The following is a 26520-nucleotide window of genomic DNA, read 5'->3' on the forward strand; positions in this document are numbered from 1 at the left end:
CTCTGAGACATGGTACAGAATGCCTTTCACTGGGACCTATGTGATGTTGGCTAGGCTATTGTGAAGAATATTACCTGATCCAGACGAGAGAGAAGTAGGGCTTGTTCTGATGTCCGTTTCAGATAGACAACTTCACTTGTTTCAGGAGAGGTAGCTGGTACTACTCTGCCTCAGCTTTCCTGGCATTCGTTTTAAAGAGATCTGTGTTGCAGGTAAATCCAAGTGAGTATGCATTAGTTGGCAACTGGTGGAAGGGCAAAAAGCTTTCAGAGTTCATTTTCGATAGTCACACTTGAAACTGTGGGTATTTGGAGCTAATGGGTAGCAGGAGGAATCTAGTCTTGATCAGACTGAGCTTTAGGTAGGCACTTCACATCATGTTTCGATGAGAACACTGCAGCTTATGAGTTGCATGATGTCTTCTGCAATGATTTGGAGGTACACTTGGGTGCATCATTAGTGTTTTTCTGGATCCTGATGCTGCTGTTGTAGTACAGTTGTCACTGTTACCAAATACAGATGTTGTTTTGGATCCACGAAGTTACATTTACACATTGAAAATTATGAGGGGGAGTATGCAGCCCTTGGGTATTTCACTGGAAATGGAGTGCTTCTGGAATCTGGCAACATTTGGGCCAATTTTGTGGCAGTTGGCAAGCTTGGTGAATCATTGGAACACAGTGTTCTGTAGTGGTACCTATCTTTCGATGCCCATGTGGGCTTGCATGTTGTGGATCAGTGCTTGGTGATTGACTATAGCAAAGGCTGCATAGAGGTGAAGTAGGATCAGGATGAAGGAGCATTATCAACAACATAAACATAAGCTGTTTCTTAGCTGCAGCATGGTCTAAAGAAGTGGTAGTCCTGTAGGAGGTTAGTCCTGCTTATCTAACATTGTCATAAAACAGTGATGTTTTTTGATGAAAGATAGGTGGGTGAAGATGTGGTAGTTGGGAAGGTGACTCGATCCAGGGTCTGCTTTTTTGCCTGGGGAGGCTCATCCATGTCCTGAAGTCATCTGAGATGGTACGTTTGATTGGCAGCCAGGGGTGTACAAATGTTGTGTAATTTGCGTTCACGTAATTAGGCAACATTTTTGAAAATTATCTATGAGATGTAAATCCATCATTTAGTTCTATATTTTAGTGTGAAATGCATCCTTGTGTACTTTTCACATTCTCCTAAAAACAAAATAGCATGAAAAACACAATTAGCATGAGCAAATGCCACTCGTGTTCTGGCCATTCATGTTATTGTATGCTTGCATTAAACTTTTGCTGTGAATAGAGCATAACTACATGTTCCGGGGTAATGGCATATTTTCAGAAATTTCATGTAACACGAAATTCCAGAAATTTTGCAATTTCGCTAGCGTAATTAAAAATTCATGCATGCCTAAATGAAACCTCATCCATAGGTTTGGCCATTGCTGTGGAAGATCTTTGAAGTGAGGCAAAGACAAAAGTCTTGGTGTTGGGCTCCTCCATAGTTTCCTCACCATATAATTTTGTAAGCTTACTTGTTTGTTTTGCTTCACTGGCTAAAGATGTCTACTGCTAGAGTTAATCTTTCCTATGGTTCACTTGAGATACCGGAATCCTCTGTAAATCACATTGCACATTTTAGAGTTGTCAAGGCCTGCCTGTTTACAGTAAATTAATATTCAACATGATGATACCACACATGACACATGTTCTTAATGTTGGAGTCATTGTGCTCAAATATGGTAAATCTATTAAAATCAAATGTATCAGTGCAGTAGATCTGTGGCTTTATGGCTTCATTTGGCCATAGTCATGTTTAATCTGATCTTCAGAAGTGTAATCAGGTATGATTGATTTTCATATTGTTCAGATACATTCAACGAAGTTAAGCAATAAAAAAGAAATACTAAATGTCATGGTAATCATATCTCAATTTAGATTTGTCATTGTTTTAATGTTTTTCACTTTCACAGTAGTCTATTTTGTCTGTCTGTGATGTTTCACTCTTTGAGGGTTTGTAATTCCAAAGCAGTCTGCATGAAATTCATACGGGTTAGTGGGAGATATCCTGGTAGAAAATTGGTTTTAAGATTAATCAGGATGTTAGACATTACAGTTTCATGGTTAATTGTGTATTCAATACATTTTCTTAGGATTGAAAAGCCATGGTTCTGACAGACTTTCTTCAAGTCCACGGCAGGTAAGCACTTGGTAGTTTACATTCTAACCATGTTAAAATAGTAATGTTGTTACTTTTGAAGACAACTGTTGCATTTTTCTGTTATTTCCCATTTTATGTATGTACTTGGTGTAGAACTCTTTTGTTTACATGACACTTGAAACTTAACTTCCTCATCAGGCCCATTACTCTTTTAGTAGTTTCTGAATTGAACCACAAATGATCAATATCCTGTTTGGCATTAGACATCTTAAATCAAGGTATGGTTCCTGGTTGTGTATAGTATAATGATCATAATGTGTTCACCTGTGCACGCTTGTGTCCAGAAGTTCTTAGAGATCGCTCAGTGTCATACTGCAAAAGTGGTTCATTTATAGATATTCACTGAAAGAATGTTTGATGCTGATATTCTGGATATTTATTGGTGAAAATGATTGTCTTATACATATAGCTAGACCTGTGCATACTGGACATGCCTTTTATATTCAGGCAGGCCCTGGTTGTTTTTCTCTAATCCACCTGCCTAGAGCCGTGTGTTGGTTTGGTTTCTATGACTTATATAACTGGCCTGTGACTCAATAATTTTAAAGTTGAGTTGAGCCACCAAGAGAAATTGTATAGCCGATTCCCCACAAAACTCCTGTGGCGGGGGTGAAGAAAGGGCTCGGAGACTGGATCTTGCTAAGTAGGGTTTTATTTTAGTAAAGGTCCTTTTACTCCTTGAGGTGAGTCTCTCCCGGGAAAAGGCTGCGGGACCCGTGATAACAGTTTCCCCCCTTCTGGGTGTCTTCTTCTGTCTTGCTCTCTTTTTGGTTAGGCTTCTCTTCAACTTTGTCCCGATAGAGCATGCGGAAACAAAAATGATGCAATGGGTCAGGAGACAGTCCTCTTCGTTTTAATGCCCGAAAGGGTTCCCAGGGGGTGAGAGGAGCACCACTGAATAAGTGTATGTACAACGCTTATTTACAGGGAAAGTGCGAGGTATAGTAGTGAGGAAAGCGTGTTTTGGGGAAGGAGTATGGGGAGATCGGGAAAGGTTATTTACAAGGCAGCCAGTGGGTATTTCAAAAATTGGGTATTCACCAGCGAGACTAATTTCCCCGCCTCCCCACCCAACCTGTAACCCGCTGTCGTACCTGCTGAAGCCACACTCCTCCAGGAGTGTGGCCCGGCGAATCGTGGGGACGTTGGCCTCCTGGCGCTCCAACACTCTCGCCCAGATCGCTCGTCTCCCAGTTCTGCAACACTTCTCCTCACTCTGTTTGAAAACCGCTCGCCTCCCAGCTCCGGTGATCTCCTTCCGACTCTTTTCCTACTCTTCTCGCCACGCCAAAAGCCTCGGGGGTGATGTCACACGCTGATCCACCGTCTTCCTTCTTTTTGGCCAATCCGACCAGGAGAGCGTCATTCGGGGCCGGGTCTTCCTCTTCTGTAGCGTACGCCCAATTAAAGGAGCCGAGGCCTAATTCGTCCTCCTGTGTGGGCAATAGGGGTCGCTTGTCAGCGCTCCACTCGCTCTGGGTAGGTAGGAGAGAAGTGGCAATATCAGAATCAAAAGTCCACCATTCTCGGGTATGGGATCTCTTATATCCCCGTTCGTCCACCCCGTTACACTCCTCCCCCCTGGATTCTCCCTATCGGGGAGAGATATGGAGCGAGACAAATAATCTGCATTGCTATTCTCTCTACCTTTTTAGGTCTCGGCTAGAAACGCATGAAGCGCGTTCTCGCCAGAGAACTATAGTGATCAGTTCAGCCGCCGAGACCTGACAAGGAGTGGAGACAAGAGCTGGCCACGCGCACCATGCGCAGCATTCAAACAGCATTGCAGAGTCGGATTACGACGCGCGCCTTAGGATTTGGTCGTGCGCGAGCTTCTGAAGTTTAGTTTTCCTTTTCACCTTGGAAACCCGGGGAGTTAGGGACGAGCGTCGGCGCCCGCGGAGGAACCAGGACGAGCAGCAATGGAGGCGGTGGAAGCGCTAGTGGAAGGGGTAATGCTTGTGTATTTACCCTTTTCATCTCAGATCTGGCCAGTATTGGAGTAGCATAATGCAAGGTGTGTCTTACTACAGACTCGCTGCAGGTAACCATGTCAAGCTTTCCTCGCTTGACTTGATCTTACTTTCTTTTTTGAGTAGTTTGGCTGCTGCGATGTAAATAGAAGATAGTCATCGTAGACTGCTTCTTATCGCCTGGAGCTTTAGCCTGGCCATACCTCGTGATACCAACCTGCTCGCTGAGCTGCAGGCTCCGCAATACCCCAAACCCAAACCATCGCCGCTCCAAGCTTTGGCCCCCGCTGTCTCCCAAACCCCCCTTCCCGCCACCCGGTGTGCTGCACCGGCCGCGCAGGCACAACTTCACCCCGCGACCCAACGGTCTCCTTTTCGCGGCCTGGCAGTGGGTACCTGGTGCCGGAGAACAAGCAACACGATCCAGACACACCACCCCACTCCCCCCGGGCATTGCTCGCCCGTTGGCATGTCTGGCACCCGACGCGGGCGGCAGCGCTCCTGAAATGACACCGGAGGGGTGTTGTGGGCACCTCTGCGGCTCACCTGAGCGATTTTGGCGCGATCCTGCACGAAGAAACCGAAAACTTCTTGGCCAGCGCCCCCGATCGTGCAGTGAGCCCCAAACCCGTCTGCTGCCCGCGCTGGAAGACAAAGAGGGTATGCCCAGGGGAAGGTCCCCCCTATATACCTCCCCATTGTCCATGGGGGAGGCGGTGAGTGGCCCTCTGCCGGCCGGTAGGCATGGAAGAAATACTAGCACACCCCTTCGGGGCAGGGGGAATGCCTAGGGGGTGTCCCCTCTATTGTCCACCCTGCGGGGAACGTGGCCAACCCCCTTTCCAGTTTGGCTGCTGCGATGTAAATAGAAGGTGAGCCATCGTAGACTGCTACTTATCTGTGTGTGTGATTGATCTCTTTTTAAGTGAAGTGTTTTGTGTTGATCTAAACACAATTGAGGAAGGAGAGGTTGTCTGTGTTTACAGTGCTGTGAAAGAGCAATCACTTTCTGAAGCTCTTCAGTGCATTCTTTCCTGTTCGCGCTTGTGAGAACTGGTTGTTCGGAAAGCATGTTTAGTAACTGAGTTACCTTAATAAATCTTGGTCTGCCATCACTGTTCTTTGTGAAGAAACTTTTGCTACCATGAGCGGCTGAACAAAGCACTTTTAGGGGGAATGCACTTAAAACCTTGGTTGGGCCCATGGACAGGAGCCAAATTGGACTCAAAATGTCTTTCCATCTGCTTATACCAGTGCAACCATCACAGCGTCTGGATGGTATGCATACCTGAAAGAGACACGTTAGTGATAGATTCCTTACCTTGGAATATCTCCAGGCGTCAGACTGGATCCGGAAATTTTTGCGTAGCAGTACCCTTGCGTGTCGGTAGGCGTCGTCTGCGGCTCCGCGTCCGTCGTCGGCATCGTGGGTGCCGTGATGACGTCGTCGGAGGACTTAGACGCCGCCTCCGCGTGCTGACGTCAGTTCTTCTTTTTTCCGCGCCAGCAAGCGCAGATCTGGAAAAAGCAGTACTTCTAGTCACTTTTTGACTAACTTTTGGATCATTTTGATCATCTTTTCTAAGTCGAACGACTCCTATCGGTGCCATAGGGATGCCTGGATTTAAGCACTGCGAGGATTGCGACTGCACGATGTCGGTCACAGATCCTCACTGTCGGTGTCTACTCTGTCTCGGCGTCGACCACGACGACAAGACCTGCCCCGACTGTCGGCCCTGTCTTCGAAAGCCAGGCGGGACGGGCGACTCGAACTCCGGCAGTCGGCCCGCGCCGCGAGAGGTCCCGGTCCCACGGGAGGTCGAGAGACAGGTCCCTATTGAGGGCCCTTGCTTGCCGCTGGCGGCCCCGGCACCGCATGGTCCTCGGCCTCCGGCACCAGAGGGTCTGCCACCGGCAGCTCTGTCCCCGGCACCCCCTGCTGCTCCGTTCCTGGCGCCGCAATGGGTCCCCTTTGACCCACCTCCACCCTTGCCCGAGTTGCCGGGCAATTTTGCTCCAGCTTGGGACCCTAATTGGGACATGGAGCCGAATCGGTGCCGACCGGTGCCGTTTCCGATGCCGTTGGAGCATTTGTTTTCCCCTGTGCCTCCCCCGCCGCTGCAGCCTGTGTCTCGGGTCGTGGAGGAGGGGGATGACTGGGAGGGTTCAGAGGACCCTCTTGCACGGCAGTGCGAGTCCGAACATGAGTGGGTGGAGGACTCTGAGGATGCAGGTGGCCTTGACCTCTCCTCTGAGCTTGGGTTTGTGTCTCCTCCCGCTGTCATGGAGGAAGGCGCCACATATAATGTGGTGCTCCGTAGAGCAGCTGAGGCTCTTCACCTCGATCTCCCTACTGTTACTCTCAAGACAAACCTCCTCCATTCAATGAGGCCTTGATGGATGTTTTGATGGGCACCTGGTCTAGACCAGCCACAGGGGTTCCTGTGGATAAAAACGTGGCCAGGCGTCATCGCCCGGCACCGGGTGACCTTGCCTTTTTAACAAATCATCCGACCCCGTAGAGCCTGGTCATTCAGGCCTCCACTTCCCAAAGTGCATTCCCTACCACTCCGCCGGATAAGGAACCTCTACTCCCGCAGCATCCACCTCCAAGCCTTCCTTGTCCAAGCTTTGGGGTGCACCCCACACCAGTAGGTGGCAGGATTCAAAATCACCTCCCCCACTGGCGCTCTGTCACTTCGGACAAGTGGGTGCTGCAAATCGTCAGAAGGGGCTACTTCCTCCCTTTCGAGTCTGCCCCCCAGGCATGCCACCTCAGTTCCACTGCATGTCGGGGGATCACTTTGCGCTTCTCCAACAGGCAGTTACAGCCCTCTCGGTCAAGGGGGCCATTGAGCGTGGTACTGGGCCAGAAGTAGTATGTGGTTGTTATTCCCACTACTTTCTGGTCCCACAAGAAGGAGAAAGGGGGCCTGCACTCCATCTTGGACCTCAGGAACGTCAACCGCTTCCTCTGGAAGGAGAAGTACAAGATGTTGACTCTGGCTCAGGTCTTGGCTGCCCTCGACCCTGGAGTGGTAGCGTTGGACTTGCAGGACGTATATTTTCACATCCCCTTCCTGCCAGCCCACCGGCGTTACCTGCGGTTCACGGTAGGCCAGGAGCATTTTCCGTTTGCCGTGCTCCCCTTCGGCCATACCAGCGCCCCTCGGGTGTTCACAAAAATGACGGCGGTGGTCACAGCTCATCTGTGCAGGTCAGGTGTGTCAGTCTTCCCCTACCTCGACGACTGATTGTTGAAGGCGTGCTGGCCCCAGGCAGTCGTCACCCACCTTCAGACTACGGCCGACATCCTGCATTTACTGGAGTTCTCCATCAACGTGCCGAAGGCGCACCTGAGTCCCTCTCAAAAGCTCCCTATCATTGGAGCGGTTCTAGATTCAACACGGTTTCTGGTTTATCCTCCCGAGCGGCCAGTCCGGGATATTCAGGCTATGATTCCGATCTTTCAGCCTCTATCCTTCAGTCAGGATGACCCTCCGGCTCCTGAGCTTGATGGCCTTCTGCATCTTGCTAGTGCAACATGCCAGATGGCGCATGCGGGCTCAGCACTGGGACCTTAAGTTCCAGTGGACACATCATCAGGGCAGCCTGTCAGATCATGTCCAGATCTCTGAGGGCACTGCACGACAATTGCAGTGGTGGCTCACGAATCGTGATTGGGTCAATGGCAAATCCCTCTCCCTTCCCCAACCAAGGCGGCACTCGCTTGGCAACGCTTTTCGTCACAAGTGGAGCTGCGGTCTGTTGTACGCCTTTCCGCCTATGCCACATCTGCCCAGAGTGCTAAAGAAGATTCGGCGCAACCTGGGCCAAGTCATCCTTGTGGCTCCAGATTAAGCACGAAGATACTGATATCCCGAGCTACTCAACATGGCGATCGATCCCCCGATCTGACTACCTCTTCAGGAGGATCTTCTGTCGCAGCAGCTGGGGACGGTCCTCCACCCGAACCTGTCCAGCCTCCGCCTCCATGCATGGAGATTGAGCGGCAACAGTTGACAGCTTTCGACCTTCCTCCCGTAGTCTGTGATGTCATTCTGACGTCGAGGTTTCCCTCCACGAAAACCTTATATGCCTGCAGGTGGAATAAGTTTGTGGCATGGTGCACAGCCAAGTTTGTGGATCCCCTTTCTGCCCCTCCTTCTGAAGTCCTTCTGTTCCTTCTTTCCTTGGCCCGGCAGGGCTCTGCTCTGGGCACTATCAAAGGTTATCTTTCTGCCATCTCCGCCTTCCTATGGCTTCCAGATCAGCCTTCTCATTTTAAGTCCCCGGTTCTTAACCGTTTTCTAAACGGCATCACACACACGTTTCCTCCTGTGCTGTTCATCATGCCTCAATGGGACTTAAACCATGTCTTGACGTATCTGATGTGCGCTCCCTTTGAGCCCCTTCATCACTGTCTTCTTTGTCTTCTCACCTTGAAGACTGCTTACCTGGTTGCTATCACTTCTGCCGGAAGAGTTAGTGAGCTCCAGGCTCTTTCTTCTAAACCTCCTTTCCTTTCTGTTCATCCGGACAAGGTGGTTCTAAGGACCCGTCCTTCTTTCTTGCCGAAGGTTGTCACGCCCTTCCACATCGGGCAGACCATTACCTTGCCCACCTTCTTTCTGCCTCCGCATCCTTCAAAAGAGGAAGAGAGGCTCCACTGTCTGGACCCAAAACGTGCGCTTTCTTTCTACCTGAGCCGAACACAACAGTTCCGGGTGGATGACCAGCTCTTTGTTGGCTACATGGGCGCCAAAAAAGGTTGGGCCGTGCACAAGCGAACCATCTCTCTGTGTGTCGTTCTGTGCATCAAAGCATGTTACTCGTTGGCTAAGAAGGAGCCTCCTGTGGGACTGCCTGCCCATTCTACCAGGGCGACAGCAACTACTACTGCCTTGGGATGCGGTGTTCCCTTGCAGGACATTTGTCAGGCAGCTACGTGGGCTCTCACACGTTTACCAAGCATTACTGCCTTGACAGTCAAGTCCGGAGAGACGGCTTCTTTGGCCGTTCTGTTCTCCATGACTTTCTGGTGTAATCCTGTTTGCAGACCCACCACCAGTCAAACAGGGAACATGAAATGCGTGGTTTAAACTAGTCCATTTCAATTACATACATTGCACGTACATCACACCGGTCTTATTACATCGCATAGATCCTGCTATTCAGGACAGATGCCCCAGGTGTCAGGTCAGCCTTGCAACCTTTCTCCACCTGGCTTGTTATTGTCCTCTGGTTTGACCCTTTGGGAACCAGTGGTCCAAATATTACAACATATTGAGGGGGTAACTCACGAGCTGGAACCAACCACATGTCTGTTGGGGACTATTAAACAGCGCAAGGGAAGAAAATTGCACTGGAAGTTTATACAACTGGCCCTCTTGCTTGCAAAAAGACGATTGGCTATTACATGAAAGAGCCTGGTGGTTCCCAACGAACAGGGATTGATCAGGGATGTTAAGGAATGGGTCGTGTCAGAGGAAGTCCAGCTTCACCAGTGCAGGGCAGATGAACATGCAGAGAAGAACCTAACCATCCTGGGGGAGGTCCTGACAGGCTTTAAGAAAAATGAAGAGGGGCATTTAGCTGATGGCTCATGATCCGAATGATGGGGGTATATAGTGCTCATGGAAAATGATGTGAATGTTTTGGGTGGTAGGCTTAAATGCTGTAACAACTAAGCGTACTGTTTTAGTAAATATTCGTCCATGTCTTTGGGGAACTTCCTGACTTTTTCAAAGGTTGCGCAGAATGGCTACTTTGTTTGACTTTGTTCATGGTAAAATGTTATGTAATGTACTCGAGAAACTGATTAAACAAAATGCATTCATTTACCCCTTCGCTGCTAGGCCTTTTCCCCTCCTGTGCTAAGCCTTTTTTTGGCGATTTGGGGTAGTGCGCGCTTAGGCCCCTGTAACTTTTTGACCACATAAGGTATCCACGCCAAATTTGCGTCCTTTTCTTCCAACATCATGTGGATTCGAAAGGTGCCCAGGGTTTGTGGATTCCCTTGGAGGGGTCCCAGAAATTAAGCTGAATACAGTAACATTTTTGTTTTTTTCAGAAAAATGGAAAAAACGGGCTGCAAATGAAAGCCTCTGGGTTTTTCCCTGCAAATGTTATCAAAAAAGGGTTTGTGGGGCTGAAATCTCCATTTTCTCAGCTTTTAGGGAATGACAGTCTTTTGTCAGAGAACCAACATTTTCACGCAGTTTTGGCATTTTTCTGGGACATAGCTTATTTTTGCTATTTTTAGAGCTTTCAACCTCCTTCCAGTTAATAGTAGAAATGAGTTTGAAAGCAATAAAGGATATTGAAAAGCTATACATTTTCGAAAAGTAGACCAAATTCTCAATTCAGAAAGGGGTCATTTGTCTAAATCCATGAAGGTTTCTTTATAGAAACTAACAGTTAAATATTGGAATAATTGAAAATTAGTTGAAAAAAATAGCCTTTTGTCTCAACGGTTTCACCTGTAACTTCTTGTAATTTTGACAGCTCTTTGAAAGCAATATACCGTTACATCCGTTTGACCTTCCTGGTTGTGGGGATATATAGGACTTGTAGTTTCACCAAGAACCCGACGAACCCAGAGCCAAAAACTGAGCAGCAACTTGCAATGGTATTTTATCATTTACCGGGTATAGAGCGCTTATTCTTGGAAAATGTATACATGGAAAAATCGGTATGAAAGACACCTATGTATTTCTGAATTGGGTACAAATTATAGAGTTTAGAAACAGTATATATTTGCACATTTTCAAAATTGGGAATACTCATACTAGCATGAGAATTATTGGTCATTTTTCAAAATGATTTTTTTTTTTACACAATGTCTTTCATTGGAAAGGGAGAAATGCATGAACACTCAATAGGTAATAACAGTTGATTTACAAATCTGAATTACCCTAAGTCTCCCGATAAAAACGGTACCTCACTTGTGTGGGCCGGCCTTGTGCCTGCGACAGGAAACGGCGCAAAATGCAACGTGGTCACACCTCAATTTTGCAGTTAAAAATTGACCCTTTTATGGCAAAGTGCCTAGCTGTAGTTTTTGCACCCTAGCTCTGCCGGCACCTAGGGAAACCTAGCAAACCTTTACATTTTTTAAAACTAGACACCCAGGGGAATTCAAGATGGGGTAACTCGACTGCCTCCCATCAGGTTCTGTTACCCAGAATGCCTTTGCGAACCTAAACAATTTGGAAAAAAAACGCATTTTCCTCACATTTCTGTGGTGGAAAGTTCTGGAATCTGCGTGCATCAACATATTTCTACCCACCCCGCGTTCCCCAAAGTCTTATGAGAAAAATGGCACCTCACTTGCCTGGGTCTGCCCAGTGCCTGCGACAGGAAACGGCGCAAAACACAACGTGGTCGCACCTCAATTTCGCAGTCAAAACTGGCCCTTTTTTGGCAAAGTGCCTACCTGTAGTTTTTTAACCCTAGCTCTGCCGGCACCTAGGGAAACCTAGCAAACCTATACATTTTTGAAAACCAGACACCCAGGGGAATTCAGAATGGGGTGACTCGACTGCCTCCCACCAGGTTCTGTTACCCAGAATCCCTTGCAAAGCTAAAAAAATTGACAAAAAAAACGCATTGTCCTCACATTTCTGTGGTGGAAAGTTCTGGAATCTGTGTGGATCAACAAATTTCCACCCACCCAGCGTTCCCCTAGGTCTCCCGAAAAAAATGGTACCTCACTTGCCTGGGGCTGCCTAGTGCCTGCGACAGGAAACAGCCCAAAACGCAACGTGGTTGCACCTCAATTTCGCAGTGAAACCTGGCCCTTTTTTGGCAAAGTGCCTACCTTTCGTTTTTGAACCGTAGCTCTGCCGGCACCTAGGGAAACCTAGCAAACCTATACATTTTTGAAAACTAGACACCCAGGGGAATTCAGGATGGGGTGACTCAACTGCCTCCCACCAGGTTCTGTTACCCAGAATCCCTTGCAAAGCTAAAAAATTGACCAAAAAAACGCATTTTCCTCACATTTCTGTGGTGGAAAGTTCTGGAATCTGTGTGGATCAACAAATTTCCACCCACCCAGCGTTCCCCCAGGTCTCCCGAAAAAAATGGTACCTCACTTGCCTGGGTCTGCCTAGTGCCTGCGACAGGAAACAGCCCAAAACGCAACGTGGTTGCACCTCAATTTCGCAGTGAAACCTGGCCCTTTTTTGGCAAAGTGCCTACCTTCCGTTTTTGAACCGTAGCTCTTCCGGCACCTAGGGAAACCTAGCAAACCTATTCATTTTTGAAAACTAGACACCCAGGGGAATTCAGGATGGGGTGACTCAACTGCCTCCCACCAGGTTCTGTTACCCAAAATCTCTTGCAAAGCTAAATAATTGACAAGAAAACGCATTTTCCTCACATTTCTGTGGTGGAAAGTTCTGGAATCTGCGTGGATCAACACATTTCCAGCCACCCAGCGTTACCCCAGGACTCCCGATAAAAATGGTACCTCACTTGCGTGGGTAGGCATAGTGGCTGCAACAGGAAAATACCCAAATCGTACGGTGGAGACTTAAAAATAACCTATAGCAAAACTACCTTATTTTTCGGGGGAGGGGGGGGGGCTGAGTTTTTGGCCCGGGGCTCGGCGGCAAACTTCTGAAACTACCAAACCCAAACAGTCCTGAAAACTAGACACCCGGGGGAGTCCAGGGAGGTATGGCATGCATGGGTTGCCCAACGTTTTCCTACCCAGAATTCACTGCAAACCTTAAATTTAGGTTAAAAAAACACTTTTCCATACATTTTTGCGTGGGATCTCCGTGCCGGCACAAATGTCCTACCACCCAGCGTTCCCCTTGTTCCCCCGAGTAAAATGATACCTCACTTGATTGTCGTTACGTTCACTTTATGTATGCAGTAGCTAATGCTTAGAACTCTGGCCCTGAAGAATGCCATGGGATCTTGTCCCTACCGGCTGAAACATGTTGGCCTTGTAAATGCAGTTATATGTTAAGACTGCTTCCTCTGCATTGTTCTTGTTTGTTTGAGGGAAAGGACAAATTACATTAGAGTTTTTCGCCTATTGATCCTTTTACCCCTTGTTTTTAACTCACACATCTTTTGATTTTTGCACTGCACTCAATCCCATCTTTATCATTTGTTCATGGGTACCTTAGCGATTGATGGTGCGACCCAATTGAGTAAGGGCGATGGATGGGTCTCATTGATCAAGAGACATACCACCCCATTTTTGGATGACCAAATGAGAACACTTGATCTACATACCTATTTGATGGGAATCCAACACATCTCTGTACGGGTCTTACCAACAATCTCAGTAGGTCCTTCGACAGGTTAGTCCTGGCACACATTCTGATATAGAGACTTATATAGCTCTATTAGCGCCTAACTCACTTATGTAGGAGTTTTGCAGCAGCTCGGAGTACTTGAAGCTCCGTTATAGACCCCCGGTTCTTTTGTTGTTAGGATAGCTGTAATGTACACCTTAACAGAGTTACTCAAAAGTCAAACATTCCAGCACGGCTATCTATTCCTCAAAGACACACACATACAGGTTGGATTTAGCACAAGGGGGCGAGTGATGGTTCAGTACATTAAATTTTATTAACAAGATATTTCAACAAAATGAAATGCTCTGTCAATAAATAACTGCATAAAAACCGAACCAGTGACTCGCAACTTGTTAGCTGTAAAGCCACGACAAGGCACCAACCGTTTTACAGGCCATTCAGGCAGCTTTCATACCTGATACACACCAGACCATTGACACCATCCGGAAGGAAAAGCAGCACATTACAACATTCACAAAAAGGGACAAGGTACACCCTACTGCAGAATGAGAAAAAAGACAAATATTACTGCACAGCCATCTAATCCGCAAGCACACACACATACTGGTTGGATTTGGCACGAGGGCAAATGATGATTCAGTACATACAATTGTCTTCGCAAGTTATTTCACAAAAATTAAATGCACTACGAATAATTGAAAGTATGAGAAACTGAACCACTGACTCACAGCTCGTGAGCTGTAAAGCCACGTCAAGGCACCAACCACTTTACAGGCCATTCATACACCTTTCATACATGTGACACATACAAAACATTCACACCGCCAGCGGCAGGCCCATCACATTACAACACTCACACCAGCAGACAGCGCCATTCAAGGGCCCATCACTTTCACACGCCCACATTCCTGACACTGCAACTACACAAAATGATGCACTGCGTGGAGTGTCGCTCAACTAGCAGTGTGTGTAGTGACCAACAGAAAGTAACTACTCACACACCGCCAGCCGAGCACCAGGCCATGCACACCGCCAGCCAATCACCACTCCACGCACACCGCCAGCCAAGCATCACTCCACGCACACCGCCAGCCAAGCGCCACTCCACGCACACCGCCAGCCAAGCGCCACTCCTCCCACACCGACATCCAAGCGCCACTCCACGCACACCGACAGCCAAGCGCCACTCCACGCACACCGACAGCCAAGCGCCACTCCACGCACACCGACAGCCAAGCGCCACTCCACGCACACCGACAGCCAAGCACCACTCTATGCACACCTACAGCCAAGCACCACTCCACGCACACCGACAGCCAAGCACCACTCCATGCACACCACCAGCCAAGCGCCACTCCACCGCCAGCCAAGCACCATTCCAAACACACTTCCAGCCAAGCACCACTCCATGCACACCTCCAGCCAAGCACCACTCCACGCACACCACCAGCCAAGCACCACTCCACGCACACCACCAGCCAAGCGCTACTCCACGCACACCGCCAGCCAAGCGCTACTCCAAACACACCGCCAGCCAAGCACCACTCCATGCACACCTCCAGCCAAGCACCACTCCACGCACACCACCAGCCAAGCACCATTCCATGCACACCGCCAGCCAAACATCACTCCACGCACACCGCCAGCCAAGCACCACTCCACGCACACCTCCAGCCAAGCACCGCTCCACGCACACCGCCAGCCAAGCGTCACACCACGCACACCGCCAGCCAAACACCACTCCACGCATACCGCCAGCCAAGCGTCACTCCACGCACACCGCCAGCCAAGCACCACTCCAAGCACACCGCCAGCCAAGCACCATTCCACGCACACCGACAGCCAAGCACCACTCCACGCACACCGACAGCCAAGCACCACTCCACGCACACCGACAGCCAAGCGTCACTCCACGCACACAGCCAGCCAAGCAACACTCCACGCACACCGACAACCAAGCACCACTCCACGCACACCTCCAGCCAAGCACCACTCCACGCACACCGACAGCCAAGCACCACTCCACGCACACCTCCAGCCAAGCACCACTCCACGCACACCTCCAGCCAAGCGCCACTCCAAGCACACCGACAGCCAAGCACCACTCCACGCACACCGCCAGCCAAGCACCACTCCGCTCACACCGCCAGCCAAGCGCCAGCCTACGCACACCGCAAGCACATTTTGAATTTTTTTAAACAAAAAAAAATTGCAAATAGATAAAAATCTAGTAACACAAAATCTGTAACTAAATACATTGCACAAATGCCAACCTTAAAAAAGAATACAAATTATTTAAAAAACACAGACCAGGCAGTACATTTTACCACTCATGGATACTCCCAAAAATTCTTTTGTGTGTGGTAAGCTCTATAACAAGCAGGCACACACAACCCAGGGTTAGAAGGACACCCAGGACAGTAAAGACGAGTCTCCTTCCGCAAACCTCTTCGCCAACCGACTCTACATCTCCTAGTGGGAAAGTCTTTTGTAGATGTGGGAGGAATGTAATCAGGAAAGTGGCGATCTTTCAATCGAGCCACATCCTCCACCACTCCAAATCTAGGAACACTTACTTGCTCCACAACAACAAGGCTAGATATCACAGAGTGCTGAAACTGAAGAAATGTCAACTTTGACCCAGGAGAACACTCCTTTAACACAATAAAAGCATTGAAAGTTGCTAAGTTGAAAGAATGGATGGCCAACTTCTTATACCAAACATAAGCCTTCCGAATAGCAGTGTAATGTTCCAACCTCTGATCTACTCTGTCAACACCACCCATGTGCTTATTGTACTCCTAATGCACACAGGTTTATGCACTTCAGCAACCTGACCCCTACTGGCAGAGGTGATGTACTCTCATCATGGATGGTAGTCAGCATGTACATATCCCTCCTGACCACAAATTTCACAGCTAGTAGTTCGCCACAACGTAAGGAACAGCACTGACCCCTCTGACGTTTCTTGCAAACAAGCTCCTTTGGAAAACCTTTACGGTTAGAGCTGATTGTGCCACATGCAAACATGTCCACTTTAAACAATTCCTTAACTTCTACACTGCTGTGCAATTGTTTATCAAGGTACAAATGGTGGCCTCTGTTGAACAGTCTTCTAGCAAGATCCCACACAATTTTCTCTGACACTCCAAAGTGGACGGACAACCAGGGGGGTCAATAGTAGAATCTCTACCAGTGTACACACGAAAATTAATAACATACCCTGTCTTACTCTCAGACAACATATACAGTTTAATTCCATAGCGTGCCCTCTTGCTAGGGATGTACTGCCTAAAAATGCCAAATGACCCTTGAACAAAACCGAAGACTCATCAATAGAAATTTCTTTCCCAGGAATGTAAATCTCTGAAAATCGATCAACAAAGTGATCAAGAACAGGCCGAATCTTAAAAAGGCGGTCACAGTCAGGGTGACTATGTGGCAACGCCAAAGAATTATCCACAAAATGCAACATGCGTAGCAAAAGTAAATACCGATCACAAGTCATAACAGCTGGAAATATGGCTGTTGCCATCAAGGGACTGGTAGACCAATATGAAGCCAGGTTCGGCTTCTTTAACAAACCCATCAATAAAGTCAATCCCAAAAACTTCTTCAGCTCTACCAAATTTGTGGGAGTCCACCGGTTAGCTCTAGAGTGGGGCCTAAGTTTGTCACTGTTGACCCTCAAAAACTGTTCAGCATATAAATTAGTCTGCTCAACAATCTCACCCTAAAACACATCATCCATAAATAACTGAAAATACTGTATAGGCAAAAAGTTTTCACAATCCACTCTAAACCCTGCATCACCGCTAAAAGCAGGCAACACCCGCTGCACCATGTTAGAATCAACCCAGAGTCCAACACTTCCAGTAGGAAGACTAGCAGCCTCAGGCTGCAATCCAGATGCCTCTTGCACCATCGGCACAGCAGTGTCCTCCTCTAAAACAGGCCCTTCATCTGCACTGAGAGTACCTTCATCATCCGATGATTCCATGTGGAGAGAAAACTCACTGCCAGAATCTTCCCCTCCCTCCTGTCCCTCAGACGTACTGTCAGTGTCATAATCCGGCTCAGAGGAAGATTCAAGAAGCATACCTACCACCTGCTGAGCAGTCATTCCACGGCTAGCCATAATGATTACTAACAAAGGTAACTTGACCCACAAGTCAACAACTACAATCACTATGTGAAATAAGCAATGAACAAAATTCACCTTTATCAAAAATAACTACACAGTGCAAAACAATACCACTCACTTGCCAGAAGCAACTAAACTCACCACCACGTAGTCTGCACTGACACAGTATGGATCAACAATATCCCACTAGGGGAGGAGCCAAGATGGCGGACGGGACGGACGCTTGAGCTCCCGGCTCCGCAAGCCGTCTGGCTTTCTTTGAATATCCTGATCCTTTATCCTACCCGGCGCCGTCCTAACACCGCGAAATGCTGGCGCTGAAACGACTGGTGTTCTTCTGGTACCTTTGCCGGCGGAATTGGTGGCGGACTCGGTGTTTTTCTGACCTCCGGCGCTTCCCCCTGTACTCTGCGCTGATGGCCGCCGCTGGACGCCGAGAGACTTGGATGGGTAGACGAGCTGGTGAGACGCTGCAGACCACGGGGGCTTAGAGCGCTGCCCGGACGACCGGAGTCGGGCCCTTCAACCTGGGTCGGACTCTCCTTCGCGCAGCTTGTGGCATAGACAACGCTGAAGCCCCCCCCACGGTTAGCTCCCCCCTGCCACCCCTTTGAGGCACGGGCGGACTCCATCTTGGAGCGTCTTCCCCGTAGTGGACGACTGTTAACCCCCGGGAAACGTGGAGGACTCCCATCCTGTGCTGCTTTCGAGTCGCTTACGGAGTTTCCCCGGCGGCTACACTGTTGCTTTTCCAGATGCCGCTCTCACCCCGTATCGCCATGTATTGTGCGCAGCAGACATGGACATGGCGCCTGTTTTCCCCGCCGGAGCGTTAGCTGATACTGGGTCTGCAGTGGCTGGGGACCCACGCGCCCTGGTGCCGGTGACCGCATCGAGTGCACGGGGGGACAATGCGGACCGGCTTCTGACTCGGAGCGACCCGACCTGTGGCGACATCCTGGCCGCTCTCATGGCCTTGAAGGTTGAAATGCGGAGCACTGCCCGGGCACTGGTCCGGAGACTCGATGAAGCGCTGCCAGGCAGGGGGCGATCCCGACTGGATGATCCCCCGCCGCCCCTGTTTCAACCTGGAGGGGATACAATGTTGCCGAATACAGAGAAGGCGGTGAGGTATTCTCCTGGCTACAAGGTATCGAGTCTGACTATCGACGATGTTACAGTTGCAGGAGTACCCTTTACTATCGACGTGACGACTCTGCCCACAAACTATCCACCGGAGCCTGGCAGCTCCTTCTCCTCGTCACCTGTCCCCCTCGCTGCCTCTATCATTGGAGCCCCTGGGGTATGCTTTTGCACTGTTTGGGACCCTGCGACGCACGGAGGCTTCATTGTCCCCTCTCTTCGTAGGCGGCCATCTTGCTTCTTTGTCCTGGTCAAAGACGCCTCGCAGCAATGGACGGGCCTGGAGAAATTCTGTCGATCCGGACAGGGTTGATGGACTGTCTGTTGTTGTAATGATTGGATCGACTGGCGCAGACCCGGACTGGACCATGTTTTATGATAGTGGTTGAGTAGTCTTTAATGTCCTGTTTTTCTTCTGCACATTACTGTCGATTTCTCCTGTTGTTTATCTCACCTGCTGGGGGGGGTGAACTTGTGCTGGACTGAGGTACTGGGTGTTACTGCTTCTGATCTACTGGGAATACAGTTTTTTTGTCATGGTGTGGTGTATGACGCCGGAGACGTTGACGGTGAGGGAAGCCGGGAGTTCGGTTGCTGGGTGGGCTCCTCCCCGCTTTTCCCTTTTCCTGGGAGTAGTAGGGTAGTGTATTCTTCTCTCTCTCCCTATGTGCTACCGTGCTTTTATGGACTTTTTCCTTTCTCTCTTCGCTTGTACTCTATATTTCGGGTTCTCTTTTTGGGGCGACAGACACACTGCTAAGGGGGGGGTAGGCCATAGCCTCGGCATGCGTGTAGGGTGGGGGGTCTCCATCGGTTCGTTCTTTTTTGTTTCTATGGGCCTTCTATTTCTCTTTTTCCGTTTCTCTTTCTTATATGCTTTTTCCTGGGTCAGTGGGTGGGATTGGTGTTAGGAGGGTAACGGCAGGGGGGCACACTTCACTATGTTTTGATTCTGATATCCTGGATTAGTGCCGCCATTTTAGATATCTTTATTGTAAGTGGATTCTCCTGATGGACGTTGCCCGTTTATTACTTGGATGTATGTATTGTACACTGATCCGTTTTAGCTTCTGTATCTCCTTATATATAAAATTATGTAAAATTAACCTTACTGTTTCCTGACACTTGGGGCACGCAGATTTATTGGAACACATATCGTAAGCTTCTACATGCAGACGTGCTACCGAGTGGATGTATCTTTTGCTACCGAGCTACAGAAGTGTCGAGGCCGGCTGGATGGTTGTAGGCCCGTATTTGTCTTATGAACCGTGCTCAATAAAGGTTTTCAAAAATAAAAAAAAAATAAAAAAACAATATCCCACTAAAAAAGAAAGAGAAAAAAAATAGACATAAGACAATGCAAAACACATCACAAAAATGTTCATGCTCAAAACACTAACTAAATGCCACTAAGACACCACTTCCCCAAAAAAATTCAAACATTGCAATATTACTCATTTGGAGTACACACACAACAAAAATAATTTTCTTACCTACAAAAATGCAACTGCACATAACTGCAGAACAACTACTGTCGAAACCGCAAACAGGAATCAAAAGCTTTAGACTAAATTTAAAAAAGAAGAAAAAAAAAACATTAGAATCACATACACAAACAATACACTAGTCCAACATGCCAAGTTAAGGGGTAGGTGGGCCTAACATTATAACATCAATAGGGGAGCAACCCTTGCCCTTGAGGCCACCCCCAACAAGACAAAAATTTAAAAAATGTGGGTGTCTACTGGCTTCTGCCCCCCCATGGGAACAGATGGGACTAAACACATACTGCTACTCTGCCACTCAAAGAGGGCAGAAAAGGCCACAATCATCCTCCCATAAAGGAAGGGGAACGACCCATGACCATGGGGCAGATCCCCCAAATAAAAATAAACCCAGGTTCCCTAGTTGCCCTACAAAAAAAAAAAACAGCAGAACTGCCCTTCCAGGAGATACCAAAGGGGACGATGGACGGAGCGCATGAGCATATCTAACACTCACCCCCAGGCAACTGATCTTGATTTAATCCATCATCATTGTTTAGCTCACTTCACCAACCCAGTTCAGACATGGCCATATGCAAATCAGACTGACCCTGTGCCCTTTGATTGCCCTAAGTTGGCAGACGTGGGTACCTTGCTCGCGTTGCCACTGGACTCAGCTAACCTGGCTGATAACAGCTGATTAGCCAGTAACCGGTCCCATTATGGTTGTTTTTCTAAAAATTTGACCCCCCTCCAGGGGCAGCCAAAGGCTTACAACATGCCCTTTAAAGGGGAGCATTCCTTGTCCAAGGGGTTGCTCCCCAAAACAAAAAAAAACATTAAGGCTACTCAAAATGGCCCCCAAAAGGAAAGTGATCCTTGCCCAAGGGGCCACTCCCCTGCTCTTTGCCCCAATGCATGGTTTCCATAAATAAATATTTAAATTCTGCCCCCCTGGGGGGCAGACAAAGCAAAAGTAATTGCCCCCTAAAGGGGAGCAACCCTTGCCCAAGGGATGCTCCCCAAAACAAAAATTAAACATTAGGGCTACTCAAAATGGCCTCCAAAAGGAGAGTGACCCTTGCCCAAGGGGCCACTCCCTTGCTCTTTGCCCCAGTGCATGGTTTTTATAATAAAACATTTATATGCTACTGCCCCCGAAAGGAGAGTGGCCCTTGCCCAAGGGGCCACTCCACTGTTCTTTGCCCCAGTACATGCCGATAAATGTTGAAAAAACTAATTATTTTCTAATGCCCCAAAAAGAGGAGCATCCCTTGTCCAAGGGGACGCTCCCCAAAACAAACAAAAAACAAAAGGGCTGCACAAAATGGCCCCCATTATGAGAGTGACCCTTGCCAAAGGGGCCAATCCCCTGTTTATTGCCCCAAAATGCCGATTTATTTAAAAAAAAAAAGTAAATTCTAATTTCCCCCCCCCCCCCCCCCCCCACCCCCTGGGTGGCAGACAAAGCGAAACAATTTGCCCCCAAAAGGGGGAGCGACTCTTGCCCAAGGGGCCGATCCCCGAATGCACAAACACTGCCACACGATCGTGCAGCAGGAATGCTCTAAAGAGGCATCGAGGGAAAGGAAAACCCTTTCCTTTCCCCCGATGCCTCTTTAGTTTAAATCCTCCAGGCCCCAAACATACCTCTATCTCCTCCGACGCGCAGGAAGCAAATGGCTTCCCTGCGCGTCGGAGGAGAAAGGGAACCTCCAATTACGTCAGATGTCATTGATGACGCGGGCGGGGGGAGGCAGTGGAAGGTCTTCCCCTGCCTTCCCCGCAGAATCGAAGAAAATCGGGCACCCGCGGGGGGGGGGGAGCGCTGGCAGCAAACCCCCCCCCCCCCCCCCCCCCCCGCGGGTGGGGCTCATGAGGAGCTGAGCTCGTCCTGAGCACCCGAGCACTGTATGCCATGACGAGTTCAGCTTCGTGTTGGCCGGAGCTGCAAGAAGATTGTTTACAGTGCAAGGAGCAGGTCGTCGCTGGAGCTTTGCTTGCGCGGGAGACGCAGGCAGTCGTTGTTTGGCATGAAGAGCAGGTCACCATTGGTGCTTAGCACTATCAGGAGACACAGCTGTCGTTGCTGACGCGAGAAGCCCGCTTGCGAAGAGCCTCAAACCTATAGATTTTCACCTGGAGTTTAAGTTTGAGGCAGGAGGAGTATACCTTAGTGCAACTCAAGGGTCCCTGAGCATCCCTCGTATAGATCGGGACTCACCCCTGCATAAACCAGGCACAGGGTTCAGGGAGGTCCAGTTGGTGCTGGTTAACTGGACAGTTTTGATGGAAAGCCTCTGGAAGCTTGTTGTGTCTCTGTAGCTCAAACAGGAGGTCAGCCAGCTGACCCTTGGTGTCACTTCCAGGGTTCTTGGGTTCAAGGCAGGCAGGTCCAGTGTTCTTCCTTTAGACAGCAGGACAATCCTTCTTCTGTATCTTCTACAGGCCCAGGAGTGTTGCAATGGGAGGTTCTAGAAATACCATTTTTGTGCCCAGTGCCAACCAGTGGGTTGGGAAATGCCCACTTTGCCTAACCTTCACTCTTTCCTGGGTTGTCTTGCTTTCGCCTCTCAGATAATACAGAATCTTCCACACTGTAGTTCAAACCCACAGGACGAAGCAGGAGACATACCACAATACAAACAACACCTTTAGAAAAGGGTTTTATTTTACAAAATGCAAGGACTCTCTCTTTTATAACAAGGCTTGGGGTTTTATTTTACACAATGCTCTCTAACAGAAAGGCTTTCCCAGATGCCCAATGCACAACATTAAAATACACAAAGAGATATATATGTTTATATACAAGCAATAATAACACATTTGGTAAATATAACAGCTGAATGCATGAATAATACTGATGAATAAACAAGCAGCAAATACTATGAAATAACACTCAAGAAAATATAATATGCTGGACGTCCTGCAAGAGATCAGAAAGATATATATACATAAAATGATTACTTAGGATGTGCACCTCAACTCACTCACACTTCACAAAGAAAACACCTCAAATGATCAAAGCCACTGGCCAAACATCACAATGGCAATAATCAAAGCTCAAGCACCTCAAATGACCACAGCCACTGGAACCACGCATCACAATGGCACTAGTCAAAACTCAATACTTCACCTGGTGCAAACACTGCATGTTAGCCCACTCCTGACTGGGGGAATTAAACAGCCGTGGTTAAGAGCCTCAGCAACCAAGGTCCCGTCGATGTGGACGTGTCCGTCCCTGCCCGGATTCCAAATTCCCGGTGTCCAAGTCAACAACCCTCAGCTTTATAGTTTCAAAAACACACAAGAAGGTGCAAGAGAACCCCCCGACACCCCCCCCGCGCGCCAGAGGAATCTTACCAGAACTGTCCAGCTTCCAAGCAGACATTCCCTGGCTCGAAGGAGTTCTCACCTTCCCTTCTCCAATCTCTCATGTTCCAGCTTTTATCTTGACGAAGCTCACAAAGCCTTCTGGATACATTAAACTATCTCTCACAAAACACTCCGTGAACGTGATTAACTCAAATAACTTGCAAGCGCTGCTGTTTACGCAGATAAAGCTCAAGCAAGGCAAAGTCAGAATTCAGGATGTCATGAGGCCATGTCAAAGCCAATAGTAAGAAGAACTTCATGATTCTACCAATGTACAACACAATGCACATTTGGGGCACATTGCTTATAGATTCACATACTTCATCTCTCAATGTCCTATAGCATCACATCAATGTACACCACCGCCCATAACACTGCACTTCGAGACCAAAAATTACATTCCACACCTCTCTCTCCCTCTCATGCTTTCAAATGCACATCCCACATGTTCTTTTCTTGGCAAGACTGTCCTACTCTGTGACAGCTCCCACTGAAAGACTGCAAGATTACAAGAAATAACTTTTAAGAGAAACAGGCATATGCAGGACATCGTACAATCAGGCTAGGGTAAAATAACACACCAAAGTCAATTAAAATAATGGTAGTCAAGAGTCATCACAGGGTGTCAAATCACAAGAGTGCCTCTAGCACTACATGGATCTGACTCTAAACTGTATAGGTTAGCAAAGGGCGGCTTCCAGGCCTAGGTGTGAGCTTCATTTGTCACTGGCTGGGTAGCCTTAGAATTCAGGAAGGGGGTGGCAACCGTCCTCAGGTTACCCTGCCGCACTTCCCCTGGCTATCCTGCTAGGGAGAGGAACACCCTGCCCCACACCCAAACCCCTTTAGTTCCCATGTCTGAAAGAAATACCAACACACTACAGGAGAGCCATTCACAGTCATTTGACCCTGGACATAGGCAGAAAGACACTGTTGGTTTAGGCAGAAAAGGGTCAGCTCTCTAAAAGTGGCATTTTCATAATAGTAACTTAAAATTCAACTTTACCACGAAAAGAGATTTTAAATTACCATTCAGTGAGTGGAAGAAGTAGTTCGCTATCTTTTCTGAAACTGAATTTATCACTTATTAAGTATAATAAAGTAACCCAGTTTTAGTATATTAGGGAGATAGCCTTTCAAAAGTAAAAATCAACAGGAGGTTTTCACTGTCAGTTCATGTAAAACTTAAGTACACATGTACTTCTTTTCAAATATGATCCACTCTGCTCTCTGAGCCTCTAGGGCCTACCCTGGGGGAGACTTGTATGTATTTAAAAAGGAAGGTTTTGGCATGGCAAAAAGGTTTATGTCACCAGGTCAAAAAGGCAGTCTAAAACTGCAATTCAGACTGCAGTGGCAGTCCTGAGACATGTCTTGCACGCTACCTTAATGGGTGGCACAAGGAGTGCAGCTGCAGCATCAACTTGCTGCATTTAATGTAAGACCTTGGTACATGTAGTTCCATGTACTAGGGACCTAGAAGTAAATTAAATAATCCAATAAGATGCATACCAATTTTATTTTGTTCCGTAGGAAGAGCACAAGCACTTTACTCCTGGTTAGCTGGAGTATAGTGCATAGAGCCCTAAATTCCAACTAAAACTGATTCAGCAAAAGATGGCAGAAATCTGAGGTGACCCTCAAGAAAGGTCCTGGTCTAACAAGTCATATAATATGTGGTCACATAATGTATTACAAATGACGTCATTTATATAAGTTTTACCATAGTGAGCCTATCATATTGCTAGGCAAAACTGTTGAAGACCTTTGCATTGCTGGTACTGTAAGTGAAGATGTTACTCTTGTAATATCTCCGTTCCTCTTCCCCTACCTGTGGGAATCTGGCTGTTATGTAGTGTACCTAAAAGAGGTACACCATGTATAAAGTCCAGACCAACCCTTAGTGAGCTACAGGGCTTAAATTAATAATCCCAAATGCTCTCTTTTGTGGTAGTGTGGGCGAGCAGGTTAGGCTTGTCAGAGGGTAGTCTTAAGCATTTGTTGCACACACAGGTCAATAAATGAGACACATTCAAGAAGAAACTTGATACCGGTTGTAGAAAAATAACAGGTACTTTTCTAAATATCAATGCTTACAGGCAAGTAAAAACTTTCACACAAATGCGTTTTTACACAGTAATACTTTCCTATGGAGACAGAAACATGTACTGCATACATGTGCTTGCAATTGTATTCCTCGGGTCTTCTGTATGACCTAAGGTGCCAGGGGGCTAACGTCCAAAGTTCCACCATCAGTTTGAGTTCACCCGCCCTGAAGTGACAGGGTGCAGAGGTGCTGTCCGGGTTGGTAGCCTTGTGCCTACACTATAGGCAAGAAGGGGGGCGCACCTAGAAAACAGGCTGCAGAGGGGGACTTGGGTACAAGTCCAGGAGCTCCCAACTGGTGCTTAGTTCATGAGAGTCCTGGAAGTAGGGAAGCACAGTCAGTTGTCGTGGCCTCTGGCTAGGAAGCTCCGGTGCAAAGGTTTTTGTTCGTCTGGGCCTGTGCGTCAAATACATTCCTGGTTCTCAGACCTGCAAAAGGGGGGCAGAACAGAACAGCTGGGTCACTCTCGGTGCTGGCTTCTGCAATGTTGACGTCCTTCGTCAGCTGGTCGGTCGTTTCGACATTGGAGTTCAGATTGGACTTCAAACAAGCTGTGGTTGGTGCAAGGGGTCTGATACCGCGGGTATTGGTGCAGGGTGGCCCCTGTTAGTCCGAGCATCTTCACACTTCATGGGGAGAAGGATCTGACCCTTTGGAACACAATGACCGCCTCCTTGGTGTCTGCTGTGTCGGTGGGCTTGGTGATCAGCAGAACAGTGAACCAGACGTCGCAGTCAGTGCCTACAGGTTGCAGGGAAGTGGCTCCTCCACTTCAAGAGAGATGCTGATGGCTTGGTAAAGTGCTGGT

The 26520-nt window shown here is 48.2% G+C and overlaps 1 protein-coding gene across 2 annotated transcripts in view; it reads left to right on the top strand.

The window, feature by feature from the left end:
• Positions 1-26520, top strand: part of TUBGCP6 (tubulin gamma complex component 6) — a 747379-nt gene that overhangs the window by 424333 nt on the left and 296526 nt on the right. For both annotated transcript variants that reach the window (XM_086967433.1, XM_086967436.1), the window contains exon 18: positions 2138-2184. In XM_086967433.1, the coding sequence (XP_086823559.1) occupies positions 2138-2184 (47 nt within the window). The remainder of the gene's footprint in view (positions 1-2137; positions 2185-26520) is intronic.

Source organism: Lissotriton vulgaris, chromosome 1_1 (assembly GCF_964263255.1).
Source record: "Lissotriton vulgaris chromosome 1_1, aLisVul1.2, whole genome shotgun sequence".
Classification (NCBI taxonomy): domain Eukaryota; kingdom Metazoa; phylum Chordata; class Amphibia; order Caudata; family Salamandridae; genus Lissotriton; species Lissotriton vulgaris.